The sequence below is a fragment of the Ipomoea nil genome, unplaced genomic scaffold, assembly GCF_001879475.1.
Source record: "Ipomoea nil cultivar Tokyo-kokei standard unplaced genomic scaffold, Asagao_1.1 scaffold2781, whole genome shotgun sequence".
Lineage (NCBI taxonomy): Eukaryota > Viridiplantae > Streptophyta > Magnoliopsida > Solanales > Convolvulaceae > Ipomoea > Ipomoea nil.
In genome coordinates this window covers 63,054-82,399 of record NW_017619209.1, presented here as the reverse complement: position 1 = coordinate 82,399, position 19,346 = coordinate 63,054, and the positions used below count along the sequence as shown (strand labels likewise).

General features: G+C 40.2%; 2 protein-coding genes and 1 non-coding gene across 3 annotated transcripts; 2 read left to right on the top strand and 1 right to left on the bottom strand.

Moving 5' to 3' along the window:
* Nucleotides 1-541: 541 nt before the first annotated feature.
* LOC109157433 lies at nucleotides 542-1,672 on the bottom strand. The gene has a single exon (XM_019305340.1). It carries the CDS (start codon nucleotides 1,670-1,672, stop codon nucleotides 542-544), a length of 1,131 nt encoding a protein of 376 aa, XP_019160885.1.
* Nucleotides 1,673-4,116: 2,444 nt separating this feature from the next.
* Nucleotides 4,117-4,188, top strand: TRNAW-CCA. The gene has a single exon. It is a non-coding gene; the product is annotated as a tRNA-Trp (tRNA).
* An 8,668-nt stretch (nucleotides 4,189-12,856) lies between these two features.
* Nucleotides 12,857-13,696, top strand: LOC109157432. Its single transcript, XM_019305339.1, has one exon. The coding sequence runs from the start codon at nucleotides 12,857-12,859 to the stop codon at nucleotides 13,694-13,696; it is 840 nt and encodes a 279-aa protein (XP_019160884.1).
* The last annotated feature ends 5,650 nt before the right edge of the window (nucleotides 13,697-19,346 follow it).

The following is a 19,346-nucleotide window of genomic DNA, read 5'->3' as shown; positions in this document are numbered from 1 at the left end:
CAACAATCTTTACAAGACCACTCCAGATTCTTGAACCTTCTTCTTCAAGTATTTGTTCTTTAGACAATTGATTTATTATTCTTGGACCTTTCTTCTTCAAGTATTTGTTCTTTAGACAATTGATTTATTATTCTTGAATACTCACATGTTTCCCAACGTCTGGACATTGATAGCTTTCATTAGATTGTTGCGGAGTTTGATTTCTCTTTCTGCAAAAAAAAAAAAAAAAAAAAAAAAAAACAATCTTTTCTCTCTCCCTTTTTTTTTTTTTCTAAAAGCTTCCTGAGGCTGTTGTATTTTGCATGGCTTTTATCCAGAATTTATCTCTTAGTGCTTCATCAATACTCTTTGTTTCAAACCTAGAGGTGAAAGAATAATCTTCTTCGTCCATTTTGAGGTAATCTTGTTTCTTTCCTCTAGTCTTTATTCCTTGATTGAGATCTCCCATGATATTTTCCAAAGGATGATTTTTCTGAATTTTTAAGACAGTAGAATGACTTTTATCCTTTTCTTCATTTGGTTATGTTTCTGTTCTGCAATTCTACATATCATTAGTCAGGGGTGTCGGAACAGTTGTTTCAACAACTCTTGGACTTTCGTCATCATCAATGGTTATTGCTGGAGTTACATCATTAATGATCACACTGTTTGATGAATAGCCTGGGGATGCTCCTTGGTCATGAAAATTTATGTGTCCCATACGTTGGTGCCATAATTGTGTTTGACTGATGGTTGTCTGTAAACAAGATAGATCACTATCCCATGTGTAGCATTTGTTTGTGGACCTTTTTCCCATCATGACACACTCATGATTCTGATTAAACACATTGAAATTGTCTCTAGAGAACTCTACTTTGAGTTCATCTTCACAAAGCTGACTTATGCTGATTAGATTTGCTTTTAGGCTTTGTACTAAAAGGACTTTTGGCAATTTAGGCAGCCCATGGACATTCAAGGTACCATTTGCAATAATTTGTCTTTTTCCACCGTCTCCAAAAGTGACATGCCCTTCATTTTTGTACTGGATGCTCTCAAGATTTTCTGAATTTCCAGTCATATGCCTTGAACATCCGCTGTCAAAGTACCAAATGTTTTGCTTGCTAGTTCTTGTGGTATATGCAACAGCCTGTGTTTGATCTTTTCTTACCCAGATTTTCTTATTCTGATTTCGAGCCTGCCTAGTCCAGCTCCTGTTGTTATGTCTGTATTGGAGATCATACTGTCTTTTAAAACAATATGCTTTGATGTGCCCGAGTCTGTGACAGTAGTAGCATCTGATTCTTCTTCGATGTTGGAAGTGATGTTGTGACACCTCAGAATTTTCATTTTGCTGGTTTTCACTAGAGGCTGAGATTGGAGACCTAGGCCTTTCAGTTAGAGCCTTGATTTCTTGTAGCAGTTTTGCCTCTCTGTTTTTGGAGTCTAATAATTCATTTTGAGCTTCTTTGAACCGTTTTTCTCCTCTATCTTTTTCATCTTTTAGAAACTGATTTTCTTCCATGAGTTCTAGATTTACTTTGATGATTTGTTCCCATTTGGCATGTAGTTGAGTATATGCCTCTAGTAATTCTTGTATATCTTCTCCGTTGTTATTTTCATGATTTGTGGTGAATGCTACGAAATTGGTGTTGGTGTCTTCTTCACTGTCTGAGTCATCACTTAATGTTGTCATGTATGTCTTGTTCTTTCTTTTAAGGTATGTAGCACATTCGGACTAGATTTGTCCAAACCCTTTGCACTCATAGCACTGTATTCCTTCTGTATTTGAACTGTCTCTTCTTTTTGAAATAGATTGATTTTGTCCAGTTGGGAAGTCCCCTTGATTGATTGAAGCACTTTTGTTTCTAAATTTGTTGAATTTTTTGAGAACTCTGTTGAAATTCTTTGTTAGGAGAGCAATTGATTGTTCCATGGTTTCAGTATCAATTTTTGGACTTTCTTTCAGCTTTGATTGCAACGCAATTCCTTTGTCATTATTTTCCCCTTTTTGCAGTATCTCAAACTCATATGTTTGAAGATTTCCCATTAGATCATTGAGTTTGTAGGTGTTTAAATCTTTGTTTTCTTGGATGACTGTAACCTTTATTATAAATCTCTCAGGTAGGGAACGTAAGACCTTTTTGACGAGCCTGGGTTTAGGAATAGGTTCGCCTAGGTTAAACGCATCTCCAGAGATGCTTAAAGCTCTGGCACTAAATTGTGTGATATTTTCTTCTTTTTCCATTTTCAAGTTTTCAAACTCTGTCTGTATCATCTGTAATTTGGATTGTCTTATAGACGTGTTCCCTTCATGATGATCACATAATATACTCCACGCAGTTTTGGCTATGCGAGTGGTGGCAATCAGTTTGAAGGTATCTTCGCTCACAGCTCCATAGATTGCATTCATTGCCTTCGAGTTGAAGTTATATTCTATTTTTTCTTCTTCACTCCAGTCAATTTTAGGTTTTATGTTTCCTTTATCATCAACTGGAGTTTTTCATTCGTTTTCTATAGCATTCCAGACACCTTCTCCTTGTGCTAAGATGTATATTTGCATTATGGCTTTCCAGTAGGAAAAATTCGTGCCAATGAGGGCAGGTGGCCTAGTGCTTAACAATCCTTCTCTGGGAAACTCCATTAGGATCCTGCTAATAACTTAAGCAGTTTGGCTCTGATACCAATTGAAATTTATATAAGCGCAGCACACAGTGACGTTTGAAGCTAACGTTTGTAACACAAATGATCTGTAACGCAGTTTCGGCAATCAACCCTAATCTGCGAGGCATATCTAAATTTGAGAATTTGCCTAAATCCACTAAAATTTTAATATTTAAAGTACGCTGTTTGGAACCGGAGATTACACAATAGAACGATCTTTCCTATCGGACTATTGAGACCTAAACACATGTACTACTTTTCACGGGGATTTGGGTATCTCTTCTCAATGAATCTCGTACCTCACAATTAGATCTTGAAAGCTTGAGTTCTACAATAAAGGACAACCCCTATTTATAGTAGCTATCCCTAACAGATTCGTGAATAACAAAGCTATTCCTAATCAAGCTTGAGTTCTACAATAAAGGACAACCCCTATTTATAGTAGCTACTCCTAACAGATTCGTGAATAACAAAGCTATTCCTAATCAGACTAGAACTAGAAAAACTTCAATAACAATTCCCTTTAGAACTAGTATTCTTCAATAACTACTCCTCTTAGGCTTGGTATTCTTTTATAGAGTTGGAATTCTTTTTGCACATAACTTTGACAAAACACTTTGAGTCAACAGCTTCAACTGGTCTTATGTTAGGAGTTATAGCTAGTAGTGAAAGCGTAACTTTATTTTTCGAGACACAGGATGCTGGACTTGACCCTTCTGACCTCTGCACAATAATCCCCTAGCTACCTGGTGTTTGACTTGACCCTTCACTGGCCTCCGCCTAATATCATGTACCCTTATAAGAGTACCGTGTATAAATAGACTCCTTACATAGAAGAAAGGGAACAACTGTTCAATAATCACAAACAATATTCTCCAATACAACATTCATATATCTTCCTCATATATTTTTTCTATATTTTCCCTACATTATTCTCGTTATTCTAATGGTATTGTTGGCCTGCCGTGCCCAAAAGTCATAAAACCAACACCTATAGTCTGCAACTACTCAACTCTGTAAGAATAATAATGCAACTATATCAAAAGCTATATATGATCATCTATAAGCTTGGCATATATATATATATATATATATATATATATATATATATAGTAATGAATGAAGTGGTTTTATGTTAGGAGTTATAGCAATTGTTTTATTTTATTTTATTTTTAAAAATAATATCTATTTATATTAGTTGTAGTAAGCACAATGTTCATTTAACTTAATAAATACGAGTAGTTTACCGTAAACTGTGTTCACTAAGATCCATATTTAAGATTTCCCCCTTAACATGGATAAGGGGAGGATGCTTAATGCAATAAAAATATTCGAAGGGAATAGTATTACTCAAGATTAAATGTATCAATATCAAACGTTCATTTTAAATTTGGGAAAATTTTGATATGATTTTTAGTGGATTAGGTACAAACAAACGAAAGCCCAGTCAGGTAAGAGAGCGAGATCTCTTAAACAGGATCTGTGGCGCAATGGTAGCACGTCTGACTCCAAATTAGAAGGTTGCGTGTTCAATTCACGTTGGGTTCAATGTATATATATATATATATATTGATTGGATGTAGTACTGTCAAAGTGGGCCAAAGCCCGCGGGCTGGTCCGCACCCGCCCTACGGTGGGGCGAGTTAGGGTCATGAAAAAATAGGCCCATGAAAATGCGGGCCTAACGGGGCGGGACAGCTTTGACCCGCAACCCACACGGGCTGCAAGCCGACCTGCGGGTTAGACCTATTACATGAAATAAAAATAAAAATTAATATTAATATATATATATATATATATATATATATATATATATATATATATATATATATATATATATATGAGATTAATATTTTAAAAATATTAATTTTTAAACACTAAAAAAAAAGTCTGCGGGCCGCCCCGCAGAGCCTGCCAACCCGCGTGGGGCGTGCTAGGGTTGCACGAATCCTAGCCCGCAGGCTGGCCCGCAAAAGCCCACGAAAAATTAAGCCCGCGGTGGGGCAGGGCGGGGCGGCCCGCTTTGACAGTACTATTTGGATGCAATCTATGATCTCATATTCTCATCTACAAGGTGGTCTCACAAGATCCGTCCCATATATATAGGGTTGAGTTCAAATGAGGACAACAATATATAGAGGACTGTGAGCCCAAATAATGGGCACACAACAAATTAATACCAAGCACACAACTTAATACATAATGGCACACAAGAATAAATGTAAACATCAGGTTTCGAACACAGGCTCTATAAATTAACAAATCTAGCGCGCGACATATAAACTGTGGCACACGACTGCATTCGGCCATGCACACGACATACCGCCTAATGACACACACTACATTTGTCCTCACAGTCCTTTATAATATACTTGTCCTTATTTGAATACACACACACACACACACACACACACACACACACACACACACACACACACACATATATATATATATAGTGAGTTTGCAATTATTATTGCATAGACCTTTAATATACTAAGGGTACATTATTTATGTACGTAAAGTATATTTTTTAAAAGTACATTTTAAATATATGAAGGGAATATTATATAATATATTCAATATGTACCTGATATTCATTGTCCACACAATTTGTGTGGACCACGGTCCATACAATAATTTGCCGTGAGTTGGGTTATTAAGTGTTCACGAACACACTCACACACACACACACACACACATACATATATATAGTGAGTTTGGTTATTAAGTGTTCACGAACACACGAATGAATGTGATTATGAACATGAACATGAGTTTGGTTATTAAGTGTTCACTATTAGGACTCTATGTATAATCTGTTAAATACAATTATTCAATACAACTCTATCAATTCTCATCTGGTATCAGTTAAGCTTCAATACAACTCTATCAATTCTCATCTGATATCAGTTAAGCTTCAATAGAACTTTATAGATATAGGTTGCGCCTATTTAATAAATAGGCTTTAAAACGAACTTAAGCCTGATCTATTTACTAAATAGGTCAGACCTAACTAGGCCCAAACGAGGCTAGGCCATAGACCCCTGCAAAGGGGCCTGACCTATTTTCACCCCTACCTATTGCCCAAGACTGAAATCCAGGCGGCACCGGAAAAAGGGAAGACATTTGCATAAACTAAGGTATTGTTCTTGAAATCTTCAAAAAAGAAAATTCAATTTTTTGTTCTGGGTAATCCTTAAATATGTATATTCGGTGATCTTATGAGGGGCTTTAAGTGTTCATGTTGCATTGATGATTGATTCTTCACTCGAAAGCATTGCCAGAATTATTATTTTTTCGTATCTTAGCTTAGTGGCACCGTGAGATGCACGCAATGAATATTAAACTATTTTATAATTAAATATTAAATTGTTAATATACATTTTTAGAAAAACATATAATTAATTAATGCGAAACAGGGGAATTCTCTCTCTAGCCTAAAGTCTAGGGTTTTGTCTTTGTCCTAGTTTTTTCTGTTGCTAGGGTTTACCGATTCTGTTTCTTTCTCCAGCGTATCATTACCGGCCTTTTCTCCTGATTATGGCGACGTCGACAGCAGGAAACGATGTAGCAGGTTTCACGGCACGGTGGGCAGACCTTGCTTTGGAAGAGGAAGAGGAGCGGCCGTTCGATCCGACGGTCGGCAATGATGGCGTGGTGCAGGAGGACGCCGAACGGTCGTGGGGTGTTTTCGGACGTTTTCTAACGACCAAGTTGATAAAATTGGAATATATGCGACAGGTTCTTGCATCGGTGTGGCAACCGGTGCGTGATGTCCAGGTTTCGGAGCTACAGCCAAATTTGTTCTTGTTCATGTTCTATCATATTACGGATGTGCAGTATGTGTTGGAGGAGGGGTCCTGGTCATTTGAGAATCATACGTTGGTGTGCAGACAAGTACCTGACGGTGTACTCCCGATCAATGTGCTGCTCGATTCAGTTGACATATGGGTTCAGTTGCATGACATACCCATGGGTTATACGTCGCATCAATTTTGGAGCAGATTGGGAAGTTTATTGGAACGTTTTTTTAATTTGATGACGGGTTTACAGGAGCGTCGTGGCTATCGTTCTACCTTATTCGTGTGTCAATACTGGTGGCAAAACCAATTAAGCGAAGGATGAATCTCCTGAAGAGAGACAAAACGACGTGTTGGGTTAACTTCAAATATGAGCGGCTACACACGTTTTGTTTCTATTGCGGTATGCTCGGACACTCTTATAAGTTTTTTTTGAAAGTCAGGAATGCGGCTTTACCTATTGCACAGTTTCTGTACTCCGGTGCGATACGGGCTGGCGGGAACCGTGACCCTCGAGAGGTGGGAGCGCCGTGGTTAATTCCGGTAGGGGGTAGCCGAAGGACTTGGATGGTGGTATGGCGAGGGTGGAGCGTGGTGGACTGCCCGAGCCGATGTTGGTGGCGTTAGGGGAGGAGGAAACGGGGGTGGCTGCCATTGCAAAGCGGCGCCGGGAGGGTAATGATATAGGGGGACGCTTGCCGGAGGATGGAATGGGTGATGTGGCTATGATAGATGGGTCAAAAAACTTGCATATGGAAGGAACTGGTTGCCAGTCCCGCCCGACCCAATGAGTACCCTAAGCTGGAACTGCCGTGGCTTGGGTACCCGTAAGAAGCCCGACTTTATTTTTCTTATGGAAACCAAGGTGGAACAGATACATGCTGAACGTATCCGTGTCAAGCTTGGCTTCGATGATCTGTTTTATGTTGATCGAGTAGGTGTGGGTGGTGGATTAGCTCTGTTATGGAGGAAAAATAATACAATAAGACTATTGAGTTTCTCGAAAAATCATATTGATATTCAGGTAAGCATGGATGGTTTTTCAGATTGGCGTATGATATGCTTTTATGGCTTCCCTCAGCGCAACAGAAGGATTGAGTCATGGGAGCTTATTAAGTCACTTGCACCACGATCCTATCTCCCGTGGGTTATGGTGGGTGATTTTAATGATCTCCTCTACTAGCATGAGAAAAGAGGGAGAAATCCGCATCTGAATAGTCTCCTTCGCGGTTTTGGGGATACTATTGAGGAATGTGGTTTGTCCCAAATACATATGGATGGATACCGGTTTACATGGGAAAAAAGCCAGGGTACGACAGCCTGGATTGAGGAAAGATTGGACAAGGTTTTAGCAACGGAAAGTTGGCGCAGTATTGTTCCAAAAGCACGGGTCTCCAACCTTTTGACCCATAATTCTGACCATTCGGCACTATTCCTGGGTATTCGTGGTCTTGGGCAAGGTAGGAGTGGGAGAAGGGACTTCCGGTTTGAGATGGCTTGACTACATGATGAGGGGTGTAGGGGAGTGGTGGAGAAGTCTTGGGATGAAGGAAGGGGTATGGGGTTGCAAGATTGTATTGGCTACTGTGGTGGTCGTCTAGCCCAGTGGGGGGGGGGGGGAGATCGTTTTCATAAGTTTGGGGAGAAGATTATGAGTTTAAGGAAGGAGCAGTTGGAGTTGAGAGGGTGTTCTGATCCATCTTCTTTGGCCGAATTCCAACGTCTGGAAGAACGCCTGAGCCGCCTTGAAACACAGGAGGATGCATACTGGAAGCAGTTAGCCAAGCAACACTGGCTCAAGGACGCTGACACCAACACGAGATTTTTCCACAGGTATGCTTCTCATCACAAGAAAAAGAACTCTCTTTCTACATTAATGAATGATGCTAAGGATTGGGGGGAAGGAAATGCCATGACAAATGTTATCCTGGATTACTTTAACATGATATTCCACTCTAGCATACAAGAGGGTCGCGAAGACTTTTTTGAAACCATTATTCCACGGGTTACACAAGCTCATAATGAGTCTTTGCTTCGCCCTTTTGTATTGGAGGAGGTCAAAGATGCTCTTTTTTCAATGTTTCCCGATAAGGCTCCAAACCTGGATGGAATGAATCCGGGTTTTTATCAGCATTTTTGGGATGGGGTAGGGGGGATGTTTCGAATTTTGTAATAGGATGCTTGGAATCCCGTACTTTGCCTCCTAATTTGAACGATACTGATATCGTTCTCATTCCCAAAAAGAATACTCCTGAGCTAGTATTTGATCTAAGACCTATAGCCCTAAGTAATGTGGTGTATAGGGTTATGGCCAAGATGATAACAAATAGCATGAAGCCGATGATGGATGATATTATTTCTGACTCTCAGAGCGCCTTTATACCTGATAGATTGATAACAGACAATAGCTGCTGAGGCGGGACATTTTTTGAACAGAAAATCATGTAGTGTTGTGAGATGGGGAGCCCTCAAGCCAGATATGGCTAAAACCTATGACCGAATGGAATGATCTTTTTAGTGTGGCATGTTACTGGCTTTGGGATTTGATAATAGATGGGTCGAAATAATTATGGTATGTGTCACTACTGTGTCCTATAGGATCTTGATAAATGGCAATCGCAATGAACAAGTCATGCCCACGCGAGGTTTGAGGCAAGGGGACCCTTTATCCCCTTATATGTTTATTATTTGTGCAACACCCCTGATTTTCATGCCAATTTAAAGCTTAAATATGCAAGGCAAACTAACCAACATATAACATAAAACATAAACACAGCGGAAGTCTATTATAAAACAGGGAAAACCAAGGAGTGTTATGCCACGTTCACCCCAACGTGAACGCACAGGCCAAGTCTAAAACCATCCGTCTAGTATGTTCAACATCTGTGGCACACAGGCCAAAACACTAACTATACTGTTCAGGGGATCTAAACTATCCATGACTAACACTCTCGCCATCTACTCAGGACCGGTAAAGCACATAAAGAAAGGGGACGACGCCCGGTCAGCGAATATTGCTGGTAACCCATCAATACGCGTTCAATAGCATATATAGATAGTTTAATACAAAATCATTTTCAAAATGGAATACAGTATATATCAGTTCAAAACCGTAAAGAGAGAAGTCAACTGCAAACACTCTATTTCACTCTCAAAAGAACAAGGGAATCAACATCTCAAGACAACATCAAGACAAGAACAACAACAGAACAACTCAACACCGCTCAAGATGTAACATACTGATCATAAAGCAGTAACATCACGACAAAGACAACAACAATAACAAGTACAACTCGAGGTGTATTCTACTGATCACAAAGTAGAATACCCCTCGACATGCTCAACAAAAGAGGATAAACAATCACACATTGGCAACACATTCCACCGTGACACTACATGTCACATGTTCCAAATTCCATCCTTATGCCCAGTTCCGACCTTATGACTACCCCCGACCTTATAACTAGTTCCAACCTTTACCTCCAAGACCCCTGTACTCCAAAGTCCAAACTTATGCCTCCGAGGACCGTCATCCCCACTCTGACAATCTCCAACATATCCACCTATTCATAGTACACGAGGATACCGTTCAAATCAATCACACAACCACCAATCACATGAACCTGAAGCCCACATCACAAGTCCATAATCATATCATGGCCACCACGAGGACCACATCTGTTCCTTAGTGATTAATGTCCCATACCATTTATCGTGCAATCCAGGTACAACCAACACACACATCATCATAGGAATCAATCAATGGATCACAAAAAAGATAAGAAACCATACTCAATCAAGGAAGGATTACAATCCGACACCAACGATGATCAACACAAGTTGTCATCCACAATAGGAAAGAACAAACCACACACACTAGCATTTCAACATCAAACTAGCATGCTTATCAAACGGGTAAACCAAACATAGTTCCGAAGAACATACAAGACTCATCATGGTTCAACGAATCACAAGGTTGAACACTTAGCACGATTCAAGACACCAAATCCTACATGGATTCCTACCATTACGTTCTATACATATGAAACATCAAGAAGAAACTCAAATAGCCCAACAAAAGAACATCGGGAAGTCAAAATATCAATTACCGAGTAAAAAGAATCACGGGGAACAAATCCCCAACAACCAACATCATTGTACCCCGCGGGTGGGGCCACGGGTGGACCTCCACCCGTGGTTCCGCCCGCGAGTACCACTGTCCCACCCACTTGTACCCCGCGGGTGGGGTGGCGGGTGGTGCACTACCCGTCGTTCCGCCCGCGGGTACACCTCTGTACCACAATTAATCCCTTCGGGGATTTTCAACACGAAGTCCAAATTCAAGTCCAAAACACCCAAAATCTCACAAAATACAACAATATGACTTGAATAAAAGGATTAGCCAAGCAATGACATACAAGAACCCTAATAACAAGCTCTAGATATGCATTCTCACAAGACAATGCATCAAAACTCACATTTCATAGCAAAAATCACATGTAGAAGTCAAGAAATCATCATATAGGTAAGAAAATAGATTTTGTAAAGCATGGGTTACCTCTTGTAGCCTAAACCTTCACTTTTCACACCTTTACAAGCTTCTAATAAGGCTCTCCTTCAAATCCAACTTTAAGAACACACCAAAAGACAACAAAGATTCTATCTTTAGAAAAAGACACCTTAAAAGGTACTAAAAACACTAAAGGACCAAAGATCTTACCCTCCTATATGCTCAAGATTAAGAAAGGTTGAATCTTGGAGACCAACTTGAAGAATCTTGAATTGCCCAAACTTGGCTTGAAGAAGAAGCTAGCTATTTTCTAGAGAGAAGGAGGAGCTTTTCTTTTTAAGGTGTTAGGGAAAAGAATGAAAGATGACTCTAGGTTAGCTTGGGATACAATCATAAGGTGAAAAGTCTTCTTTGCCCTTACTAAAATGAGAAGTATAAGGATACAAGGGAACAATTCTTTAAGCTTAGAGTACAATTCCTTGACTTGGGTTGACTAGTCAATTTCTAGTCCCCGCCTATTGAATTTTCAGGATTTTAGGAATAAATTATCAATTAAGCTAGGATTAATTATCTAATTAATCCTTAAATAGATCTTGGATTTACGGGGTGTCACAATTTGTGCAGAAGGTCTCTCGTTATTGTTACAGCAGGCACAAAGCAGGGGTTCTTTTCATTGTTGTAGAGTGGCAAGGGGAGCCCCCCTATTACTCATTTGTTTTTTGCTGACGATAGTCTCTTATTTTTCAAAGCTAATACACAGGAAGCTGGTTAAATAAAGAATTGTTTATCAAGGTACGAGAGTTTATCTGGGCAGATGGTGAATTATCAGAAGTCCAGTATATGCTATAGCAAAAATACATGTGAGGCTCATAGAGAGGAAGTGGCGCAAGTCTTGGGGGTGGTTCAGGCACCGAATTTTGGTAAGTATCTGGGACTCCCCTCTTTTATTGGAAGAAATAAAAAGGCAGTCTTTTCATATATTGAGGATAAGATCAGGCAGAGGATTGGGTCTTGGAATAAAAATTTGCTAACACAGGCTGGTAAGGAGGTTTTATTGAAAAGTGTGGCTCAATCTATGCCTACCTTTTCAATGAGTGTATTTTTATTGCCTATTTCTGTCTGCACAGCTATTGAACGAACCATGAATAGATATTGGTGGGGTAGTGGAACTGATCGAGGTATACACTGGAAAGCATGGGATAAATTATGTATCCCAAAGAAGCAGGGTGGATTGGGTTTTAAAGATTTGAGGGCTTTTAATTTAGCCATGTTGGGTAAACAGGCATGGCGTTTTCTCACTAAACCAGATTCATTAGTAGCTCGGGTATACAAGGCTAGATACTATCCTAGAGATACTTTTTCTGAAGCATGCTTAGGAAACAATCCTAGCTTTTGCTGGAGGAGTATTATGGCAGCTAAGGATTTAAATTGTAGTGGAGTCAGACGCCGAATTGGGAATGGGAAAACAACATTAATATGGAACCATACATGGCTCCAGGATAGTCAAGACCCAGTGATACATACTGAAATGCCCCCTCAGCTTGCTGGTGCAAAAGTAGTAGGGTTAATTGATCAAGATACTGGTAAATGGGATCACTCGATCCTAACAGACATTTTTCCACCTACTGATGTAGATCGCATTTTAAAGATACTTGTCTCACCAGACTATGAGGACGCTTGGTATTGGCATGGGGATACAAAAGGCTGTTACTCTGTTAAGGATGGATACAAACTAATTGTTGGAAATTATGTGGCAACGTAGGGCTCTTTTAATAAATGGATAACATTATGGAATCTAAAAATTTCCCCAAAATGGAAGAAATTTTTATGGAGAGCCTTAAGTAATATCCTACCTACCACTACCAATTTGAATATAAAGAGAGTGGGAATTGATCCGACATGTGCTATGTGTAGTGTTGCTCATGAGGATACTATGCATGCATTGGTTTCATGTGTTTTTGCAAGCTCTATATGGCATGAGTCCCACCTTCCAATCCCCAATATTGTGACCAACAATTTTCATTCTTGGTTTGATGAAGTGATGAATATTCTAGATACTAATGGAATTATGTTTACAGCAGCAATTCTATATTATATCTGGAAGGCCAGGAATGGTGCAGTTTGGGATGCCTACCTACCCACCACGAGGAAGCTCATAGCAGCGGCCACAAATGCTCTCCATGCATGGCGACTCATTCACCATGCCGGCAATCAACGCCCTGCGGCACAGTTGCCCAGCACGACTGGCGAAGCGTTGCCACTTCACGGCCACCCCAGCTACGTCGTGCCAACTGCAGTCCGGGTATGCCATTTCGATGCAGCATACTATCCGACCACACATAGGACCTCGGTTGGAGCGGTTCTTCGTGACGAGAATGGAGGCTATGTTACGGCTTTCAACGCTACACTTCCCGACTACTTCTCACCATTAATGGTCGAGGCTTATGCATGCAAGGAAGTTCTGTCATGGCTCAGGGGTCGTGGAGAACGATTCGTACATCTCTACACGGATTGCCTGACCCTAAAGCATTATTTATCATCCACCACTGGACCGGTTCGTTCGTACGTTGGCTATGCCATTGATAGTTGCAAGTCTATTATTACTTCGTTTGAGTACTGTTTTATTAGTTCCGTTCCTAGATCAGGAAATTTAATAGCTCATACTTTAGCATCTTCAGCTTTTGATCAGTCTACTGCTATGTATTGGGATGTTATCCCGCCTGACACTATTTCAGCTTATCTCTAATATATTAAAAAAAATAAATTAATGCGAAACAGGAATCAGAAAATTGTATTGAATACATTAATAATTTTACAGAAATCATAAATATAAATAAACATAAAAACTACAATTGACCAAATCTAATTACAAATTTTTAAAAACTTCCTGACACACAACATTTATTGCGATGCACGAGATTAATATCAGGCCACATTATAATAATACTATTTATTCAAAAATACACAAGTTAACATAAACATAGTGCAATTCATATATTACAAAATAAATATAGTTAATATTAATTTTACAAAAAGCCTAAACATTAACACTAAACTTTACAAATTGTTAAAAACTTCCGTGTACATAACATTTGTCGTTGAAGAAAAGTACTCGTCAGTTTGGCCTAAAATAACAATTTAAGACCCTTAGGGTTGACAACTCTAGATAGACCCACATCTAATTGTCCATGTACGAAAACTGGTTTCTTCAAAAGTAATCCAAGATTCAAAAGACTTTAACCTTGACTCTTATTTATTGTCATTGCATAAGATAGCATTAGAGGGAATTATCTCCTTTGGAACTTAAGATAACCGAGGATCTAATGGAGTCAATGTCAATCTCGGGATCAAAACTCGAGTGCCCAAATTATTTCCTGACATAATTTTTTCTTCAATAACATGATCCCCTAATTTACTAATAACCAATCTCGTGCCATTACACAAACCTAGTGAATGATGAATGTTCGATAAAAGCATGATTGGAGACCCCAGTTTTAAAGCAAGAGAACGATTTGGAATCCTTGAGCATTTTAACCCATTCAGAACTCTGGGCCTATGGGGTATGCAATTCGGCCCATGTATGAACCAGAATCCGATCGACAAAACGAATTAGAGCTGAAATACGTCCTACCCTCAGTTGAATTCAAGCTACTCATATACTCAATGATCTCATCAAGTACATCAAATGTTGATGTTAAAATAGCACGACCGTTTAAATATTCCAAATCACAAGTACCATAAGAAAACATATGGAATATACTATTAACTATTGTTGCAATTGGATCATCTTCGGCCGTAATAAATTATCTTTTGGGATTTCTATATTTGCAAAACCATCATTAGTCGCACCTATCTCGCCATCACCTACATCAAAAATCCATTTTGAAAAAGCATCTATGTTGGTCCCGGTAGAGTTAGAACGAGAGCCTAGAGGGGGGGGGGTGAATAGACTCTTCTCGATTTCTGGCAAATAGCAACCTCTTGGGGTTGTAGCGCAGCGGATAAGTTAAGTTGGTTTTAGTTGCTTTGCACAGTTTGAAGTTTTAAGACAACTTTCGGTTTGGACGAGTGATAATGCAATGCTGGAAAGTAAAGCACGAAAGTAAAAAAATAGAGAGACGAGAGTTTTTATAGTGGTTCGGCCAACTTTGCCTACTCCACTCTTCTTCCACAACTTATGGAAGGTTTGCACTATCACTCGTTAGTACAAATACACACGAAAGCTTCCTTGATCACTGAGCCGGACAGCTTCCTGTAGGTTTTTCAACTCCTCGAGTTTACTCCGCCTCTATCAATGTCTTCTTCAGAGTTGAGGTTGGTAGCAAGTAATTTCTGATTTCTCCAACACGGTGAAGTCTTGACTGAATGATGGATGATTGCTTCGTACAAAATGCAAGAGTTCTTCAAGGTGGAAGATGAAGATTGATGAACTTCTTTAAGAAATCTTCACGCCTTGAAAACTGGTTCACAAAAGCTTGGTAATAAAGTGAGCTTATACAAGAGCTTTTGCTTGAGAGTATTGATCGAGTGAAAAGAACCAGCACCTTCTAAGTTGATGAAGGTGGGTATTTATAGGTGTAGGAAATTTCATCCGTTGGAGGGAGATGAAATTTCAAACCTATTATCCAGTGGGTAAGTTGTAACACCCCCCAAACATGCTATATAAAAAGCCTTAACACATGCAGATCATACAACAAAACTAGCACAGCGGAAGATAAAAACGAGAACTGGATAGAAGAAATCCAAACGGGGTGTTATGCCATGTCTACCAAACACGGTAAACGCTACGGCGATCAATCTGCAAGTGTATACATCTATCCCAAAAGGTAACAGTCTAACACTATAACGGCACACAGGCCACAAAACAAAGGTAAAGATACTAGACTACCGGCCACTAACATCGCGCTCGTCTAGACATCACCTGAAAGATACAAATATAAACATTGGGACGACACCCGATCAGCGATAAATGCTGGTAACCCACCAATACATGTTAAGTATCATACATAGGTAGGGTATATACAAAAATCATTTCAAAACGGAATACATATATATAAGTGTAAAACCAAGAGTAAACACCAACTCAAGACTCAACACTCAGCAACAAAGATACGATAACACATCCCAAAACCACAAAGGATAATCACAACGCAAAGGATAAAGACAAGACCGATGGCAACACATGCCCTTGTGACTACAGACGTCACAAGAAAGAGAACACACAACCACAGCTACACAAGCCCTCGTGACATCACCCGCCACGAGTTGATATGCCTTCCTTATGCCCTGTTCCAACCTTATGGCTACCCCCAACCTTGTATCTTCTTTCCACCATTACCTCCAGGACCCCCTGTACTTCTTAGTCCAACCTTTTCCCTCCTGGGACCGTCGTCCCCCACCAACAAAACCACCAATTCATAGTACACGAGGTACCGTACACGCACATGGCACACATGCCCGGATAACACCTGTTATCCCCCAAAAACGTGAACCTTACACAAAGGCCACAGCTCCATAATCACGCCACGGCCACCATGAGGACCGCTGCAATACCTTGGTGACTAGTGTCCCATACCACTAATCGTCCAATCCAGTTAAAGCCACACACGCACCACAACTCAACAAGAGTCAAACAACGGATCACAACGAAGGTATGAAACAAACTCAATCAAGGAACGAGTCACAGCCCAACAACATCAACGATGAATAACACAAGTTATCATCAACCAAACGGAAGGTACAAACCACACACACGCTAGCATTAAGACAATAAACTAGCATGCTTAACAACGGAGAAACTCAAGATAGTTCCGAGGAACACACAAGACACCTCTCGGTCCAACGAAACACCATGTTGAACACTTAGCACGATTCAGGACACCAAAATCTTACATGGATACCTACCATATAGTTTTAGACATACGAAACATCAAGAAGACGCTCAAATAGTTCCACCAAAGAACATCGGGAAGTCAAAAGACCAAATACCGAGTCAAACGAATCACGGGGAACAAATCCCGTTCAAACTCCACTGTGTTCCCCGCGGGTGGACCCATGGGTAGGCCCCTACCCGTGGTTCTGCCCGCGGGTACACTACCCACAAGCCAATGTACCTGCGGGTGGGCGGCGGGTAGGGCTCTCCCCGCCTTTCCGCCCGCGGGTACATACTCTTGTGTAAAATAATCCCTTCGGGGATTTTCTTCTCCAAACACAAATTCAAGTCCAAAACATGCCAAATCTCACCCAACACAACAAAATGACTTGAATCATGGAAAATGCCAAGCAATGGCACAAAGGAACCCTAAACACAAGCTCTAGATATGCAATATCACAAGACAAATGCATAAACCCTCACATTTCATAGCAAAGCACAAAGTAGAATCCAAGAAATCACATATAGGTAAGCAAAATAGGTTTTAGTAGAGCATGGTTACCTCTTGTAGACCAAAAGACTTCACTTTACACCTCAACAAGCTCCTTACAAGGCTTACTATCTAAACCCACTTCAAGATCAAACCAAAAGATCATAAAGATCCTACTTTTAAGAAAAAGACAACTAAGATGGAACCAAAAACACAAGATGGACTTAGATCTTACCCTCCTAGATGCCCAAATAAGTGAAAGGTTGAATCTTGGGAGCAAATCTTGGAATCTTGACAAGGGTCTCAACTTGGCTTGGAGAATAAGCTACACTTCTTTTCTAGAGAGAAGGTAGAGCTAATTTCTAGGAATTGTAAGGAATGAAATGAAGAAGTCTTCTAGGTTAGGTTACAATACTAACTCTTGGTGAAAAGTAAAGAATACCCTTACTAACCTTTAGAAAGTGTAAGGAACAAGGGAACTCCCCTCAAAGCTCAAGGTACAACACAACTTTAAGGTTGACTAGTCAAATACTAGTCCTTGAGTATTAAAAATCAGGATTTTAGGAATCAATTCCTCAAATAAAATAGGATTAATTACTCAATTAATCCATGGATTGAATGTGGATTTTTGGGGTGTCACATCCTCTCCCCCTTCAAAGAAGCTTCGTCCCCGAAGCTTGGGTACGACGAATTAGAAACAAACGGTGATAGGAAACAACATTGTGACAAGAGGTTCAAAAACGAATCCTTTTGGTCAAAACTCAAAAGGTTCCACAAGGATTTCAAACAAGAAGAAAGGCATAGCAATTCAAGAATTGTCAAGAACATGTCAAAGGAGAAGATTGAGCATCACAAACTCTATTCTTAACACTTTCATCAACTTCTACCCAACACTAAGAACAAGACAACTAACACAAAACACCCACTTACTGATACCAAACTAACTAAACCACAAGCATCACACAAAGACAAACACGCAAAGCAAACACCCACGAGGAAAACGAGGTACCTTCTACAAACAACTCTGGGTACAGCTCCCGCATAGATGACTCCAGCTCCCAAGTAGCTTCCTCAACCCCATGATGTGTCCACCAAACCTTCACCATCTTAACGAATTTCCTACGTGTGTCCCGAGTCTTGAAGTCCAAAATTCTGAGCGGCCTTTCTTCGTAAGACAAATCTTCATCTATAAGTATTACTTCCGGTGGTAAAACATGAGCCGGGTCGTGAACATAACCCTTGAGCTGCGATACGTGGAACACGTTATACACCCTTTCTAACTCCATAGGCAACGCCAAATGGTAAGCCAAACTTCCAACCCTCTCCAGGATTTCATACGAGCCTATAAACCTAGGGCTCAACTTCCCTTTCCTTCCAAACCGCATTACTCCCCAGGTGGGAGATACTTTCAACCAAACTTTATCCCCAATCGAGAACTCCACTTGCCTTCTAGCCAAATCAGCATAGGACTTTTGGAGATTTTGAGCCGCTTTCATCCTTTCCTGAATCTATTTAACTTTCTCGGATGTGTCCAAAAAATATTGCGGTCCCAACACTATCGGGTTGACAAGATCCTCCCAGCAAAGCGGACTGCGACATTTCTGACCGTAGAGAGCTTCATAAGGTGCCATGCGTATACTAGAATGACAACTGTTGTTGTACGAGAACTCGATCAAATCCAAATGGTCTTCCCATGACCCTTGAAAATCTAGCATACAAGCCCTCAACATATCCTCAATTGTTTGGATGGTCCTTTCTGTTTGCCCATTGGTGGCTGGGTGGAAAGCTGTACTGAGGCTTAGTTTGGTTCCAAGAGCTGCTTGCAATGATTTCCAAAATTGAGATAAGAACCTTGGATCTCTATCGGAGACAATATCCCTTGGAACTCCATGATACTTCACTACTTGGGTAACATAAGCCTGAGCCAACTGTGTCATTGTCCAAGTTTCCTTCATCGCAATAAGGTGAGCCATCTTAGTCAAGCGATCAACTATCACCCATATTTTGTCTTTGCCCGAACGGGTTGTTGGTAAC

Excerpts from the sequence above, each read along its gene's own strand:
- LOC109157433 (XM_019305340.1), bottom strand. The coding sequence starts at position 1,672 with ATGACAACATTAAGTGATGACTCAGACAGTGAAGAAGACACCAACACC.
- LOC109157432 (XM_019305339.1), top strand. The coding sequence starts at position 12,857 with ATGTGTAGTGTTGCTCATGAGGATACTATGCATGCATTGGTTTCATGT.